Here is an 18,508-nt window from a genome sequence, read left to right on the forward strand (position 1 = left end):
GTAACGCCGCTGACGACAGTTTGACACTGCGGACGACAGTGTGACACCGCGGACGACAGTTTGACACTGCGGACGACAGTGTGACGCCGCGGACGACAATGTGACGCCGCGGACGACAGTGTGACGCCGCGGACCGCGGACGACAGTGTGGCGCCGCGGACGACAGTGTGACGCCGAACGAAGTAATCCGTGTGTGTCGGACAATCTTCGGCACAGTAACATTTGTTTTACTTTCATGGACAATTATTTGTCTGTTAGGTCATATTCAACTGAGTGGATATAATTTAATGACAGAAGATAGAAAATCAGACACTCGTCAGCTATAAATATACTGTGAAAACTTAGTCCCAGTTTCTTATCACAAACTATGTGAAGTGGACTGAAAGTGCCAGTGTCTTAAAGTCGCGAAGACCTTATGGATGTTATCTAACAAGGTTTTAAACTATGAATTTATATTTTGATTTACTGTCGACGTTGGTTGCACTTGCAGGTAAGACTCGATTTTATATTTCCTTTATTACTGAAACAATGTTCCAACAACTATTAAGCATTTCATTCGTCAAGGCCTCATTGACAGTAATTGTAAAAGTTCGATATATATAGTAACCTTGCATACTAATGGCATCATTTCAGGATCTGAACTAGTGATTCGAATACTGCAAACCCTCATATACACTTGATCACTTCTAGGGGTAAGCACGATATCTTCCTCGAAACCCAGGTTCAACGATGGCCACCTACGGTTCATGGTTTTGGCCGACTGGGGCGGGCTGTCATTCCATCCTTTCACCTCACCCGTGCAGAAGGCCGTCAGGGACCAGATGACGTCATATGCACGTGAAAACAAACCTGAGTTCCTGCTCGTGTTAGGGGACAACTTTTACCTATATGGCGTTAACAATGTTGATGACCGTAGATTTATGGTAAGGCATTGATATGTAATTTTCGTATTGTGTTCAAGCGTTATCAGTTTAATTGCCATACATTGCCATAGTGTTGAGTGGCTGTGATGACCATACATTTCATAAGTATGTTTACTTTTTCATCTGATAACACTAAAATATTTCTTTTAGAAGATTTCGTTCGAATTGTAGATATTCAATGTTTGGTCCTTTCGGATAATTCAAAATGACCTTGTGATTTAACACATAAAATATCCTTTATGTCTCAGCTAGACAGCGTTTGCAGTGCATAAGCATGCGCTAGGGAGCGTTGACAATGGTTAAGCCTGCGCTAGGGAGCGTTGACAATGGTTAAGCCTGCGCAAGGGAGCGTTGACAGTGGTTAAGCCTGCGCTAGGGAGCGTTGACAATGGTTAAGCCTGCGCTAGGGAGCGTTGACAATGGTTAAGCCTGCGCTAGGGAGCGTTGACAATGGTTAAGCCTGCGCTAGGGAGCGTTGACAATGGTTAAGCCTGCGCTAGGAAGCGTTGGCAATGGTTAAGCCTGCGCTAGGAAGCGTTGACAGTTTAAAAGCCTGCGCTAGGGAGCGTTGACAATGGTTAAGCCTGCGCTAGGAAGCGTTGACAATGGTTAAGCCTGCGCTAGGAAGCGTTGACAATGGTTAAGCCTGCGCTAGGAAGCGTTGACAGTTTAAAAGCCTGCGCTAGGGAGCGTTGACAATGGTTAAGCCTGCGCTAGGAAGCGTTGACAATGGTTAAGCCTGCGCTAGGAAGCGTTGACAGTTTAAAAGCCTGCGCTAGGGAGCGTTGACAATGGTTAAGCCTGCGCTTGACAGCGTTAACAATGTTTAAGCCTGCGCTAAAGGCGTTGACAGTTCTTAAGCCTGTGCTAGGGAGCTTTGACAGTGCTAAAGCCTGCGCTAGGAAGCGTCTACAATGCTTAAGCCTGTGCTAGGGAGCGTTGACAGTTTTTAAGCCTGCGCTAGACAGCGTTAACAATGCTTAAGCCTGCGCTTAAGGCGTTGACAGTTTTTAAGTCTGTGCTAGGAAGCGTTGACAGTGCTTAAGCCTGCGCTAGACAGCGTAAACAATGCTTTAGCCTGCGCTAGGGACCAATGACAGTGCTTAAGCCTGCGCTAGACAGCGTTAACAATGCTTAAGCCTGCGCTAGGGAGCGTTGACAGTTTTTAAGCCTGAGCTAGACAGCGTTAACAATGCTTAAGCCTGCGCTAAAGGCGTTGACAGTTTTTAAGCCTGTGATAGGGAGCGTTGACAAGGCTTAAGCCTGCGCTAGACAGCATTGACAGTGCTTAAGCCTGTGATAGGGAGCGTTGACAGTGCATAAGCCTGTGATAGGGAGCGTTGACAGTGCTTACGCCGGCGCTAAGGAGCGTTGACAGTGCTTACACCTCTGCTAGGGAGCGTTGACAGGGCTTACACCTGTGCTAGGGAGCGTTGACAGTGCTTACGCCTGTGCTAGGGAGCGTTGACAGTGCTTACGCCTGTGCTAGGGAGCGTTGACAGTGCTTACGCCTGTGCTAGGGAGCGTTGACAGTGCTTACGCTGTGTTATGGAGCGTTGTCAGTGCTTAAGCCGGCGCTAAGGAGCGTTGACAGTGCTTACGCCGGCGCTAGGGAGTGTTGACAGTGCTTACGCCTGTGCTAGGGAGCGTTGACAGTGCTTAAGCCGGCGCTAGGGAGCGTTGACAGTGCTAACGCCTGTGCTAGGGAGCGTTGACAGTGCTTAAGCCGGCGCTAGGGAGCATTGACAGTTTTTAAGCCTGCGCTAGACAACGTTTTAAAATGCTTAAGCCTGCGGTAAAGGCGTTGACAGTTTTTGAGCCTGAGCTAGGGAGCGCTGACAGTGCTTTAGTCTGTGATAGGGAGCGTTGACAATGCTGAAGCCTGTGCTATGTAGCGTTGTCAGTGCTTAAGCCTGCGCTAGGGTATCGTTGACAGTGATTACGCCTGTGCTTGGGAGCGTTGACGTGCTTTAGCTTGTGCTTGGGAACGTTGACTGCTTAAGCCTGTGCTATGGAGCGTTGACAGTGCTTAAGCCTGCGCTAGGGAGCGTTGACAGTGCTTAAGACGGCGCTAGGGAACGTTGACAGTTTTTAAGCCTGCGCTAGACAGCGTTAACAATGCTTAAGCCTGCGCTTAAGGCGTTGACAGTTTTTAAGCCTGTGCTAGGGAGCGTTGACAAGGCTTAAGCCTGCGCTAGACAGCATTGACAATGCTTAAACCTTTGATAGGGAGCGTTGACATTGCTTACGCATGTGCTAGGGATCGTTGACAGTGCTTACGCCGGCGCTAAGGAGCGTTGAGAGTGCTTAAGCCTGTGATAGAAAGCGTTGACAGTGCTTACGCCGGGGCTAAGGAGCGTTGACAGTACTAACGCCTGTGCTAGGGAGCGTTGACAGTACTTACGCCTGTGCTAGGGAGCGTTGACAGTGCTTATGCCTGTGCTAGGGAGCGTTGACAGTGCTTACGCCTGTGCTAGGGAGCGTTGACAGTGCTTACGCCTTTGCTAGGGAGCGTTTACAGTGCTTACGCCTGTGCTAGGGCGCGTTGACAGTGCTTACGCATGTGCTATGGAGCGTTGACAGTGCTTAAGCCGGCGCTAAGGAGCGTTGACAGTGCTTACGCCGGCGCTAGGGAGCGTTGACAGTGCTTACGCCTGTGCTAGGGAACGTTGACAGTGCTTAAGCCGGCGCTAGGGAGCGTTGACAGTGCTAACGCCTGTGCTAGGGAGCGTTGACAGTGCTTAAGCCGGCGCTAGGGAGCGTTGGCAGTTTTTAAGCCTGCGCTAGACAACGTTTTAAAAGGCTTAAGCCTGCGGTAAAGGCGTTGACAGTTTTTGAGCCTGAGCTAGGGAGCGCTGACAGTGCTTTAGTCTGTGATAGGGAGCGTTGACAATGCTGAAGCCTGTGCTATGTAGCGTTGTCAGTGCTTAAGCCTGCGCTAGGGTATCGTTGACAGTGATTACGCCTGTGTTAGGGAGCGTTGACGTGCTTTAGCTTGTGCTAAGGAACGTTGACTGTGCTTAAGCCTGTGCTATGGAGCGTTGACAGTGCTTAAGCCTGCGTTAGGGAGCGTTGACAGTGCTTAAGCCGGCGCTTGGGAGCGTTGACAGTTTTTAAGCCTGCGCTAGGCAGAGTTAACAATGCTTAAGCCTGCGCTAAAGGCGTTGACAGTTTTTAAGCCTGCGCTAGGGTATCGTTGACAGTGCTTACGCTTGTGCTAGGGAGCGTTGACGTGCTTTGGCTTGTGCTAGGGAACGTTGACAGTGCTTAAGCCTGCGCTAGGGGGCGTTTACAGTGGGTAAGTCTGCTTTTGTCAGCGTTTCCTGTGCTTAAGCCTGCGCTAATCAGCGTTTACAGTGCTTAAGCCTGTGTTAGGGAGCGTTGACAGTGGTTAAGCCTGTACTTGTCAGCGTTTCTAGTGCTAAAGCCTGCGCTAGGGAGCGTTGACAGTGGTTAAGACTGCAATGTTGCGTTTTCAGTGTTTAGCCTGTGGTAGGGAGCGCCTACAATGTTTAAGCCGGCACTAGGGAGCTTTGTCAGTGCTTAAGCCTGTGCTAGGGAACATGGACAGTGCTTAGGGACCAATGACAGTGCTTAAGCCTGTGATAGGGAGCGTTGACAGTGTTTAAGCCTGCGCTAGGGAACGTTGATGTGCTTAAGCCTGTGTTAGGGAACGTTGACAGTGCTTAAGCCTGCGCTAGGGAGTAATGACAGTGCTTAAGCCTGCGCTAGGGAGCGTTTACAGTCGGTAAGCCTGCTTTTGTCAGCGTTTCCAGTGCTTAAGCCTGCGCCAATCAGCGTTTACAGTGATTAAGCCTGTGTTAGAGAGCGTTGACTGTGGTTAAGCCTGTACTTGTCAGCGTTTCTAGTGCTAAAGCCTGCGCTAGGGAGCGTTGACAGTGGTTAAGACTGCACTGTTGCGTTTTCAGTGCTTTAGCCTGTGGTAGGAAGCTCCTACAATGTTTAAGCCGGCACTAGGAAGCGTTGTCAGTGGTTAAGATTGCACTGTGGCGTTGGCAGTGGTTAAGCCTGCGCTAATTAGCGTTTACAGTGCTAAGACTGTGCTGGGGAGCGTTTACAGTGGGTAAGCTTGCGCTAGTCAGCCTTTCCAGAGCCTAAGCCTGCGCTAGGGAGATTTGACAGTGGTTAATCCTGCGCTAGGGAGCGTTAACAGTGCTTAAGCATGCGCTAGGGAGCGTTGACAGTGGTTCAGACTGAACTGTGGAGTTGACAGTGGTTAAGCCTGCGCTAGGGATCGTTAACAGTGGTTAAACCTGCGCAAGGGAGCGTTGACATTGGCTTAGCCTGAGCTTGGGAGCGTTAAAAGTGGTTAAGCCTGTTCCAGGGAGGCTTGATCGGGGTCAAGCCTGCGCTACGGAACGTTGACAGTGGTCAAGCCTGCGATAGGGAGCGTTGACAGTGGTTTAGACTGCCCTGTGGCGTAAAGAGTGCTTTAGCCTGTGCTAGGGAGCGTTGAAAGTGCTTAAACCTGCGTTAGAGAGCGTTAAAAGTGCTAAAGCCTGCGCTAGTCAGCGTTAACAGTGCTTAAACCGACGCTAGATAGCGTTTATAGTGCTCAAGTCTGCACTAGACAGCGTAAACAGTGCGTAAAACATGCGCTAGACAGCGTCTATTGTACTTAAGGCTACTGTTAACGCCACTATACAGCAATGACACCACTGTAAACGCTTTCTATACAGCAATGAAACTACTGTAAACGCCCTCTATACAGCAATGACACCACTGTAAACGCTCTCTATACAGCAATGACATCTATGTTAACGCTCTCTATACAGCAATGACACCACTGTAAACGCTCTCTATACAGCAATGAGACCACTGTAAACGCTCTCTATACAACAATGAGACCACTGTAAACGCTCTCTATACAGCAATGACACCACTGTAAACGCCCCTATACAGCAATGACACTACTGTAAACGCTCTCTATACAGCAATGACATCACTGTAAACGCCCCTATACAGCAATGACATCACTGTAAACGCCCCTAAACAGCAATGACATCACTGTAAACGCCCTTATCCTTATACAGCAATGACATCACTGTAAACGCCCCTATACAACAATGACATCAATGTAAACGCCCCTATACAGCAATGACATCAATGTAAACGCCCTTATACAGCAATGACATCACTGTAAACGCCCCTATACAGCAATGTCATCAATGTAAACGCTCTCTATACAGCAATGACACCACTGTAAACGCTCCCTATACAGCAATGACATCCCTCTAAACGCTCTCTATACAGCAATGACACCACTGTAAACGCTCTCTAAACAGCAATGACATCACTGTAAACGCCCTTGTGAACGCCCCTATACAGCAATGACATCATGGTAAACGCCCTCTATGCAGAAATGACATCACTGTAAACGCTCTCTATACAGCAATGACATCACTGTAAACGCTCTCTATACAGCAATGACATTACTGTAAGCGCTTTCTTTACAGCAATGACATCACTGTAAACGCTCTCTATACAGCAATAACATCACTGTAAACGCTCTCTATACAGCAATGACATCACTGTAAGCGCTCTCTATACAGCAGTGACATCACTGTAAACGCCCTCTATACAGCAATGACATCACTGTAAACGCCCCTATGCAGCAATGACATCACTGTAAACCCTCTCTATACAGCAATGACATCATTGTAAACGCTCTCTATACAGCAATGACATCACTGTAAACGCCCCTATGTAGCAACGACATCACTGTAAACCCTATCTATACAGCAATGACACTACTGTAAACTCTCTCTATACAGCAATGACACCACTGTAAGCGCTCTCTATACAGCAATGACATCACTGTAAGGGCTCTGTATACAGCAATGACATCACAGTAAACCCTCTCTTTACAGCAATGACATCACTGTCAACGCTCTCTATACAGCAATGACATCACTGTAAACTCTCTCTTTACAGCAATGACACCACTGTAAGCGCTCTCTATACAGCAATGACATCACTGTTAGCGCTCGCTATACAGCAATGACATCACTATTGACCCTCTCTATACAGCAATGACATCACTGTAAACCCTCTCTATACAGCATTGGCATCACTGTAAACGTTCCCTATACAGCAATGACACCACTATAAACCCTCTCTTTACAGCAATAACATCACCGTAAACCCTCCCTATACAGCAATGACATCACTGTAAACCCTCTCTATACAGCAATGACATCACTGTAAACGCTCTCTATACAGCAATGGCATCACTGTAAACGCTCTCTATACAGCAATGACATCACTGTAAACCCTCTCTATACAGCAATGACATCACTTTAAACGCTCGCTATACAGCAATGACACGACTGTAAACGCTCTCTACACATCAATGACACTAATCTTAACGTTCTCTTTACAGCAATGACACTACTTTAAAGGCTCCCTATACAGCAATGACACCACTGTAAAGGCCTCTATACAGCAATGACACTACTGTAAACGTTTTCTATACAGCAATGACATCACTGTAAACGCCCTCTATACAGTAATGACATCTATTTAAACGCCCCTATACAGCAATGACATCACTGTAAACGCCCCTATACAGCAATGAAACCACTGTAAACGCCCCTATACAGTAATGACACCACTGTAAACGCTCCATATACAGCAATGAAATCACTGTAAACGCCCCTATACAGCAATGACACCACTGTTAACGCCCCTATTCAGCAATGAGATCACTGTAAACGCCCTTATGCAGCAATGACACCACTGTTAACGCCCCTATACAGCAATGACACCACTGTAAACGCTCCCTATACAGCAATGACATCCCTGTAAACGCTCTCTATACAGCAATGGCACCACTGTAAACGCCCCTATACAGCAATGACATCCCTGTAAACGCTCTCTATACAGCAATGACACCACTGTAAACGCTTTATAAACAGCAATGACATCACTGTAAACGCACTTGTGAACGCCCTTATACAGCAATGACATCATGGTAAACGCCCTCTATACAGAAATGACATCACCGTAAACGCTCTCTATACAGAAATGACATCACTGTAAACGCTCTCTATACAGCAATGACATTACTGTAAGCGCTTTCTTTACAGCAATGACATCACTGTAAACGCTCCCTATACAGCAATAACATCACTGTAAACGCTCTCTATACAGCAATGACATCATTCGTAAGCGCTCTCTATACAGCAATGACATCACTGTAAACGCCCTCTATACAGCAATGCCATCACTGTAAACGCCCCTATGCAGCAATGACATCACTGTAAACCCTCTATATACAGCAATGACATCACTGTAAACGCTCTCTATACAGCAATGACATCACTGTAAACGCCCCTATGTAGCAATGACATCACTGTAAACCCTATCTATACAGCAATGACACTACTGTAAACTCTCTTTATACAGCAATGACACCACTGTAAGCGCTCTCTATACAGCAATGACATCACTGTAAGGGCTCTGTATACAGCAATGACATCACTGTAAACCCTCTCTTTACAGCAATGACATCACTGTCAACGCTCTCTTTACAGCAATGACACCACTGTAAACCCTCTCTATACAGCAATGACATCACTGTAAACCCTCTCTTTACAGCAATGACACCACTGTAAGCGCTCTCTATACAGCAATGACATCACTGTTAGCGCTCTCTATACAGCAATGACATCACTGTAAACCCTCTCTTTACAGCAATAACATCACTGTTAACCCTCTATATACAGCAATGACATCACTGTTAACCCTCTCTATACAGCAATGACATCATTCGTAAGCGCTCTCTATACAGCAATGACATCACTGTAAACGCCCTCTATACAGCAATGACATCACTGTAAACGCCCCTATGCAGCAATGACATCACTGTAAACCCTCTCTATACAGCAATGACATCACTGTAAACGCTCTCTATACAGCAATGGCATCACTGTAAACGCCCCTATGTAGCAATGACATCACTGTAAACCCTATCTATACAGCAATGACACTACTGTAAACTCTCTCTATACAGCAATGACATCACTGTAAACGCCCCTATACAGCAATGACATCACTGTAAACGCCCCTATACAGCAATGAAACCACTGTAAACGCCCGTATACAGTATTGACACCACTGTAAACGCTCCATATACAGCAATGATATCACTGTAAACGCCCCTATACAGCAATGACACCACTGTTAACGCCCCTATTCAGCAATGACACCACTGTAAACGCCCTTATGCAGCAATGACACCACTGTTAACGCCCCTATACAGCAATGACACCACTGATAACGCCCCTATACAGCAATGACACCACTGTTAACGCCCCTATTTAGCAATGACATCACTTTAAATGCTCTTTATACTGCAATGACATCACTGTAAACGCTTTCTATACAGCAATGACATCACTGTTAACGCTCTCTATACAGCAATGACATCACTGTCAACGCTCTCTATACAGCAATGACATCACTGTTAACCCTCTCTTTACAGCAATAGCATCACTGTTAACCCTCTATATACAGCAATGACATCACTGTTAACCCTCTCTATACAGCAATGACATCACTGTAAACCCTCTCTATATAGCAATGACATCACTGTAAACCCTCTCTATACAGCATTGACATCACTGTAAACGTTCCCTATACAGCAATGACACCACTGTAAACCCTCCCTATACAGCAATGACATCACTGTAAACCCTCTCTATACAGCAATGACATCACTGTAAACGCTCTCTATACAGCAATGACATCACTGTAAACGCTCTCTATACAGCAATGACATCACTGTAAACCCTCTCTATACAGCAATGACATCACTGTAAACCCTCTCTATACAGCAATGACATCACTGTAAACGCTCGCTATACAGCAATGACACCACTGTAAACCCTCTCTATACATCAATGACACTAATCTTAACGTTCTCTTTACAGCAATGACATTACTTTAAAGGCTCCCTATACAGCAATGACACCACTGTAAAGGGCCCTATACAGCAATGACACTACTGTAAACGTTTTCTATACAGCAATGACATCACTGTAAACGCCCTCTATACAGTAATGACATCACTGTAAACGCCCCTATACAGCAATGACATCACTGTTAACGCCCCTATACAGCAATGACACCACTGTAAACGCCCCTATACAGTAATGGCACCACTGTAAACGCTCCATATACAGCAATGAAATCACTGTAAACGCGCTTATGCAGCAATGACACCACTGTTAACGCCCCTATACAGCAATGACACCACTGTTAACGCACCTATACAGCAATGACACCACTGTTAACGCCCCTATTTAGCAATGACATCACTTTAAACGCTCTTTATACTGCAATGACATCACTGTAAACGCTTTCTATACAGCAATGACATCACTGTTAACGCTCTCTATACAGCAATGACACTACTGTAAACGCTCTCTTTACAGCAATGACACCACTGTAAGCGCTCTCTATACAGCAATGACATCACTGTTAGCGCTCTCTATACAACAATGACATCACTGTAAACCCTCTCTTTACAGCAATAACATCACTGTTAACCCTCTGTATACAGCAATGACATCACTGTTAACCCTCTATATACAGCAATGACATCATTCGTAAGCGCTCTCTATACAGCAATGACATCACTGTAAACGCCCTCTATACAGCAATGACATCACTGTTAACGCCCCTATGCGGCAATGACATCACTGTAAACCCTCTCTATACAGCAATGACATCACTGTAAACGCTCTCTATACAGCAATGATATCACTGTAAACGCCCCTATGTAGCAATGACATCACTGTAAACCCTATCTATACAGCAATGACACTACTATAAACTCTCTCTATACAGCAATGACACCACTGTAAGCGCTCTCTATACAGCAATGACATCACTGTAAGGGCTCTATATACAGCAATAACATCACTGTAAACCCTCTCTTTACAGCAATGACATCACTGTCAACGCTCTCTATACAGCAATGACACCACTGTAAACCCTCTCTATACAGCAATGACATCACTGTAAACCCTCTCTTTACAGCAATGACACCACTGTAAGCGCTCTCTATACAGCAATGACATCACTGTTAGCGCTCTCTATACAGCAATGACATCACTGTAAACCCTCTCTTTACAGCAATGACATCACTGTTAACCCTCTCTATACAGCAATGACATCACTGTAAATCCTCTCTATATAGCAATGACATCACTGTAAACCCTCTCTATACAGCATTGACATCACTGTAAACGTTCCCTAAACAGCAATGACACCACTGTAAACCCTCTCTTTAGAGCAATAACATCACCGTAAACCCTCCCTATACAGCAATGACATCACTGTAAACCCTCTCTATACAGCACTGACATCACTGTAAACGCTCTCTATACAGCAATGACATCACTGTAAACGCTCTCTATACAGTAATGACATCACTGTAAACGCCCCTATACAGCAATGACATTACTGTAAACGCTCCTATACAGCAATGAAACCACTGTAAACGCCCCTATACAGTATTGACACCACTGTAAACGCTCCATATACAGCAATGAAATCACTGTAAACGCCCCTATACAGCAATGACACCACTGTTAACGCCCCTATTCAGCAATGACACCACTGTAAACGCCCTTATGCAGCAATGACACCACTGTTAACGCCCCTATACAGCAATGACACCACTGTAAACGCTCCCTATACAGCAATGACATCCCTGTAAACGCTCTCTATACAGCAATGACACCACTGTAAACGCTTTATAAACAGCAATGACATCACTGTAAACGCCCTTGTGAACGCCCCTATACAGCAATGACATCATGGTAAACGCCCTCTATACAGAAATGACATCAATGTAAACGCTCTCTGTACAGCAATGACATCACTGTAAACGCTCTCTATACAGCAATGACATTACTGTAAGCGCTTTTTTTACAGCAATGACATCACTGTAAACGCTCTCTATACAGCAATAACATCACTGTAAACGCTCTCTATACAGCAATGACATAATTCGTAAGCGCTCTCTATACAGAAATGACATCACTGTAAACGCCCTCTATACAGCAATGACATCACTGTAAACGCCCCTATGCAGCAATGACATCACTGTAAACCCTCTCTATACAGCAATGACATCACTGTAAACGCTCTCTCTACAGCAATGACATCACTGTAAACGCCCCTATGTAGCAATGACATCACTGTAAACCCTTTCTATACAGCAATGACACTACTGTAAACTCTCTCTATACAGCAATGACACCACTGTAAGCGCTCTCTATACAGCAATGACATCACTGTAAGGGCTCTGTATACAGCAATGACATCACTGTAAACCCTCTCTTTACAGCAGTGACATCACTGTCAACGCTCTCTATACAGCAATGACATCACTGTAAACCCTCTCTTTACAGCAATAACATCACTGTTAACCCTCTATATACAGCAATGACATCACTGTTAACCCTCTCTATACAGCAATGACATCACTGTAAACCCTCTCTATATAGCAATGACATCACTGTAAAACCTCTCTATACAGCATTGACATCACTGTAAACGTTCCCTATACAGCAATGACACCACTGTAAACCCTCTCTTTACAGCAATAACATCACCGTAAACCCTCCCTATACAGCAATGACATCACTGTAAACCCTCTCTATACAGCAATGACATCACTGTAAACGCTCTCTATACAGCAATGACATCACTGTAAACGCTCTCTATACAGCAATGACATCACTGTAAACCCTTTCTATACAGCAATGACATCACTGTAAACCCTCTCTATACAGCAATGACATCACTGTAAACGCTCGCTATACAGCAATGACACCACTGTAAACCCTCTCTATACATCAATGACACTAATCTTACCGTTCTCTTTACAGCAATGACATTACTTTAAAGGCTCCCTATACAGCAATGACACCACTGAAAAGGCCCCTATACAGCAATGACACTACTGTAAACGTTTTCTATACAGCAATGACATCACTGTAAACGCCCTCTATACAGTAATGACATCACTGTAAACGCCCCTATACAGCAATGACATCACTGTAAACGCCCCTATATAGCAATGACACCACTGTAAACGCCACTATACAGTAATGACACCACTTTAAACGCTCCATATACAGCAATGAAATCACTGTAAACGCCCCTATACAGCAATGACACCACTGTTAACGCCCCTATTCAGCAGTGACACCACTGTAAACGCCCTTATGCAGCAATGACACCACTGTTAACGCCCCTATTACAGCAATGACACCACTGATAACGCCCCTATACAGCAATGACACCACTGTTAACGCCCCTATTTAGCAATGACATCACTTTAAACGCTCTTTATACTGCAATGACATCACTGTAAACGCTTTCTATACAGCAATGACATCACTGTTAACGCTCTCTATACAGCAATGACACTACTGTAAACGCTCTCTATACAGCAATGAGACTACTGTAAACGCTCTCTTTACAGCAATGACACCACTGTAAACGCCCTCTATACAGCAATGACACCACTGTAAACGCTCTCTATACAGCAATGACATCACTGTAAACGCCCCTATACAGCAATGGCATCACTGTATACGCCCCTATACAGCAATGACACCACTGTAAACGCTCTCTATACAGCAATTACATCACTGTAAACGCCCCTATACAGCAATGACATCACTGTAAACGCCCCTATACAGCAATGACATCACTGTAAACGCTCTCTATACAGCAATGACATCACTGTAAACGCTCTCTATACAAACATGACATCACTGTAAGCGCTCTCTATACAGCAATAACATCACTGTAAACCCTCTTTATACAGCAATGACAATACTGTAAATGCTCTCTATACTGCAATGACATCACTGTAAACGCTCTATATACAGCAATGACACCACTGTTAACGCTCTCTATACAGCAATGACACTACTGTAAACGCCCCTATACAGCAATGACATCACTTTAAACCCTCTATATACAGCAATGACATCACTGTAAACGCTCTCTATACAGCAATGACTCCACTGTAAACCCTCTCTGACATCCCTGTAAACGCTCTCTATACAGCAATGACATCCCTGTAAACGCTCTCTATACAGCAATGACATTACTTTAAACGCCCTCTATACAGCAATGACACTACTGTAAACGCTCTCTATACAGCAATGACATCCCTGTAAACGCTCTCTATACAGCAATGACATTACTTTAAACGCCCTCTATACAGCAATGACACTACTGTAAACGCTCTCTATACAGCAATGACATCACTGTAAACGCCCCTACGCAGCAATGACATCACTGTAAACGCCCTCTATACAGCTATGACATCCCTGTTAACGCTCCCTATACAGCAGTGACACTACTGTAAACCACAGGGGCAGGTTGCGTTGTTTTGACACACCACGCCCCCGTCCGTTCTTTTTTTGTTTTTTGTCTTTTTATCAATTTTTTTTTATCAAATTTGAGTAAGAATATGATGTGGTAACTGTAACTTGTGAAAATTGGCAAAAAAAATATATTTTTAATTTTTTTATTTTATTATCTTTATTATTACAAAGATAATAAAATAAAAAAATTAATTTGTTTTTTTTTTTGCCAATTTTCACAAGTTACAGTTACCACATCATATTCTTACTCAAATTTGATAAAAAAAAACTGATAAAAAAAACGGACGGGGGCGTGGTGTGTCAAATCAACGCAACCTGCCCCTGTGCTGTAAACGCCCCTATGCAGCAATTACATCACTGTGAACGCTCTCTATACAGTAATGACATCCCTGTAAACGCTCTCTATACAGTAATGACATCCCTGTAAACGCTCTCTATACAGCAATAACATCACTGTAAACGCTCTTTATACAGCAATGACATCACTGTAAACGCTCTCTATACAGCAATGACACCACTGTAAACGCCCCTATACAGCAATGACATCACTGTAAACGCTCTCTGTACAGCAATAACATCACAGTAAACGCTCTCTATACAGCAATGACACCACTGTAAACGCCCCTATACAGCAATGACATCACTGTTAACGCTTTCTTTACAGCAATGACATCACTGTAAACGCTCTCTGTACAGCAATGACATCACTGTTAACGCTCTCTTTACAGCAATGACATCACTTTTAACGCTCTCTATACAGCAATGACATCACTGTAAACGCTCTCTATACAGCAATGACATCACTGTAAACGCTCTCTGTACAGCAATGACATAATTGTTAACGCTCTCTTTACAGCAATGACATCACTGTTAACGCTTTATATACAGCAATGACATCACTGTAAACGCTCTCTGTACAGCAATGACATCACTGTTAACGCTCTCTGTACAGCAATGACATCACTGTAAACGCTCTCTATACAGCAATGACATCACTGTAAACGCTCTCTGTACAGCAATGACATCACTGTTAACGCTCTCTTTACAGCAATGACATCACTGTAAACGCTCTCTATACATCAATGACACCACTGTAAACCCTCTCTATACAGCAATGACATCACTGTAAACGCTCTCTATACATCAATGACACTACTGTAAACGCTCTCTACACAGCAATGACACCACTGTAAACGCTATCTATACAGCAATGACACTACTGTAAACGCTCCCTATACAGCAATGACACTACTGTAAACGCTCTCTATACAGCAATGACACCACTGTAAACGCTCTCTATACAGTAATGACATCCCTGTAAACGCTCTCTATACAGTAATGGCATCCCTGTTAACGCTCTCTGTACAGCAATAACATCACTGTAAACGCTCTTTATACAGCAATGACATCACTGTAAACGCTCTCTATACAGCAATGACACCACTGTAAACGCCCCTATACAGCAATGACATCACTGTAAACGCTCTCTGTACAGCAATAACATCACTGTAAACGCTCTCTATACAGCAATGACACCACTGTAAACGCCCCTATACAGCAATGACATCACTGTTAACGCTTTCTTTACAGCAATGACATCACTGTTAACGCTCTCTATACAGCAATGACATCACTGTTAACGCTCTTTGTACAGCTATGACATCACTGTTAACGCTCTCTTTACAGCAATGACATCACTTTTAACGCTCTCTATACAGCAATGACATCACTGTAAACGCTCTCTATACAGCAATGACATCACTGTAAACGCTCTCTGTACAGCAATGACATAATTGTTAACGCTCTCTTTACAGCAATGACATCACTGTTAACGCTTTATATACAGCAATGACATCACTGTAAACGCTCTCTGTACAGCAATGACATCACTGTTAACGCTCTCTGTACAGCAATGACATCACTGTAAACGCTCTCTATACAGCAATGACATCACTGTAAACGCTCTCTGTACAGCAATGACATCACTGTTAACGCTCTCTTTACAGCAATGACATCACTGTAAACGCTCTCTATACAGCAATGACTCCACTGTAAACCCTCTCTATACAGCAATGACATCACTGTAAACGCTCTCTATACATCAATGACACTACTGTAAACGCTCTCTACACAGCAATGACACCACTGTTAACGCTATCTATACAGCAATGACACTACTGTAAACGCTCCCTATACAGCAATGACACTACTGTAAACGCTCTCTATACAGCAATGACACCACTGTAAACGCTCTCTATACAGCAATGACACTACTGTAAACGCTCCCTATACAGCAGTGACACTACTATTAATGTACGTGAAGGAAGCTGTGAATGGACGAAGACTGCTATTTGAATTTTTATATTTTGTTATGTTTTCTGAGGATCTGATCCAGTAATGTTTGATCTTTTCGAAAATGAATATACATTTGTAGTTTTTAATTGTTAAATATCCTTTGCCTTTAATTTAAGAAATATAGATGCTTTATTGAATGTTGTACTATCTTATAAAGCCATTTAAGCATTTAACGTTTTTATACCAATTGATTTCATTATTCTTGAGAATTCCCCGTATCGCTGCAGACGACATTTGAGAACGTGTACACGCACCCTTCGCTTCACGTGCCGTGGCATATTGTAGCCGGAAACCATGACTACTTTGGAAACGTCTCCGCTCAGATTGCTTACTCCAAGGTTTCAGATAGATGGTAACACGAAATGCATTGTTCTGTTCCTGTGATGTTATAATCAATTTTGATAAATTGAAAAATGATTGCGTAATTTATGATGAGCTCTTGAAATGTCTGTTCATTGGCTATACAACTTTACATGATGAAATATTAAATTATTAACCCTATTTTTTAGCTTTTCTTATTTGGCAATGTTCACATTTAACGCTAATAAATCCAGGTATAAAACCATTATTATTGTAAAGTGTAAAAGCCAAACCATGAATACAACACCACGTGTTATCACTTACGATCATCATACAGGAAGTTCCCGGACTACTATCACAAGTTCACAGCCCCGATAGCGGGTGGGCGGACGGTGGAAGTGGTGATGATCGACACGATACTTCTTTGCGGGAACGTGTACACCCTCCGTGGTCAGCCCGTGGGTCCGGATGACAAAGCCGCTGCGGAGGCTCATTTTCGCTGGATTGAGGAGGCGCTCAGCCAGTCAAAGTATAAACTTGCTTATTGTTTCATTACTATCACAGCTCATTAAGACTGAATTCATTGGTTGCAGTTAGTCAAAAGACTCAATATTCTTGCGTCATATTCATAAAATGGACTCAAATTTCAAATAATTCTTATGGCCCAAAATACTCTCAAATATACGTATCATTAGTATGATACTAGTATTATATATATATATTATGCTGTTTGCAGGGCGAACTATTTGCTGGTGGGTGGACACTACCCCGTCTATTCAGTGGGAATGCACGGACCCACCGACTGTCTAAGAGACCGACTAGAGCCAATGTTGATTTCAAACAATGTCACTGCATACCTTGCTGGTCACGACCACAACTTGCAGGTGACATTCGCATACGACTATATATAATTATGATACATGTGAAGTGCTTAATAATTCGTTTAGTTAATATTGTCAAAAAGTGAAAAGTAATGATTCATTTTACGTAACAATGATGAACATACGCTATGAAAAACTATGTTACGTGCATGCTATTAAGAACCATCTACCATTTCTGATGATAACTAATACTAATAATCGTGTGTGCCGACACACTAACCGCTCGGCAATCACCACCAATTAAAGAAATCATTGACGGAATATATTTCTGTTGTTTTCAGCACATAAAGAGAACCACAAACGGAACAACCCTAGACTATTTCATCGTCGGATCTGGAAACTTTGTCGATCAGAACCGCTTTCCGTATACAGACATCCCCGACGATATGGTCAAATTCTTTTTCGCTGATCTTATACAACTAGGAGGGTTTGCTCATTTCGAAGTGACCACTGACACAATGACCATACATTTCCTGGACGGAGCTGGTGTTGACATATATCAATATACGTTATATCCAAGAATTTGAACGTATTGCATGGTTTCATACATGTTCCAGTTTCTTGTTTTGAAATACAACTCTTTTCTACAGCATAATTATGTTAGAGCTCC

General features: G+C 43.7%; 1 protein-coding gene across 1 annotated transcript; it reads left to right on the forward strand.

Annotated features, from left to right (window-relative positions):
• The first annotated feature begins 384 nt into the window (after positions 1 to 384).
• On the forward strand, positions 385 to 18,493 carry LOC128215589 (tartrate-resistant acid phosphatase type 5-like). Its single transcript, XM_052922299.1, has 6 exons — positions 385 to 490; positions 691 to 923; positions 16,945 to 17,069; positions 17,355 to 17,546; positions 17,754 to 17,901; positions 18,180 to 18,493. The coding sequence occupies exons 1-6, from the start codon at positions 445 to 447 to the stop codon at positions 18,423 to 18,425; spliced, it is 990 nt and encodes a 329-aa protein (XP_052778259.1). The 5' UTR covers positions 385 to 444; the 3' UTR covers positions 18,426 to 18,493.
• The last annotated feature ends 15 nt before the right edge of the window (positions 18,494 to 18,508 follow it).

This window comes from Mya arenaria, chromosome 13, assembly GCF_026914265.1.
Source record: "Mya arenaria isolate MELC-2E11 chromosome 13, ASM2691426v1".
Taxonomy (NCBI): Eukaryota; Metazoa; Mollusca; class Bivalvia; order Myida; family Myidae; genus Mya; species Mya arenaria.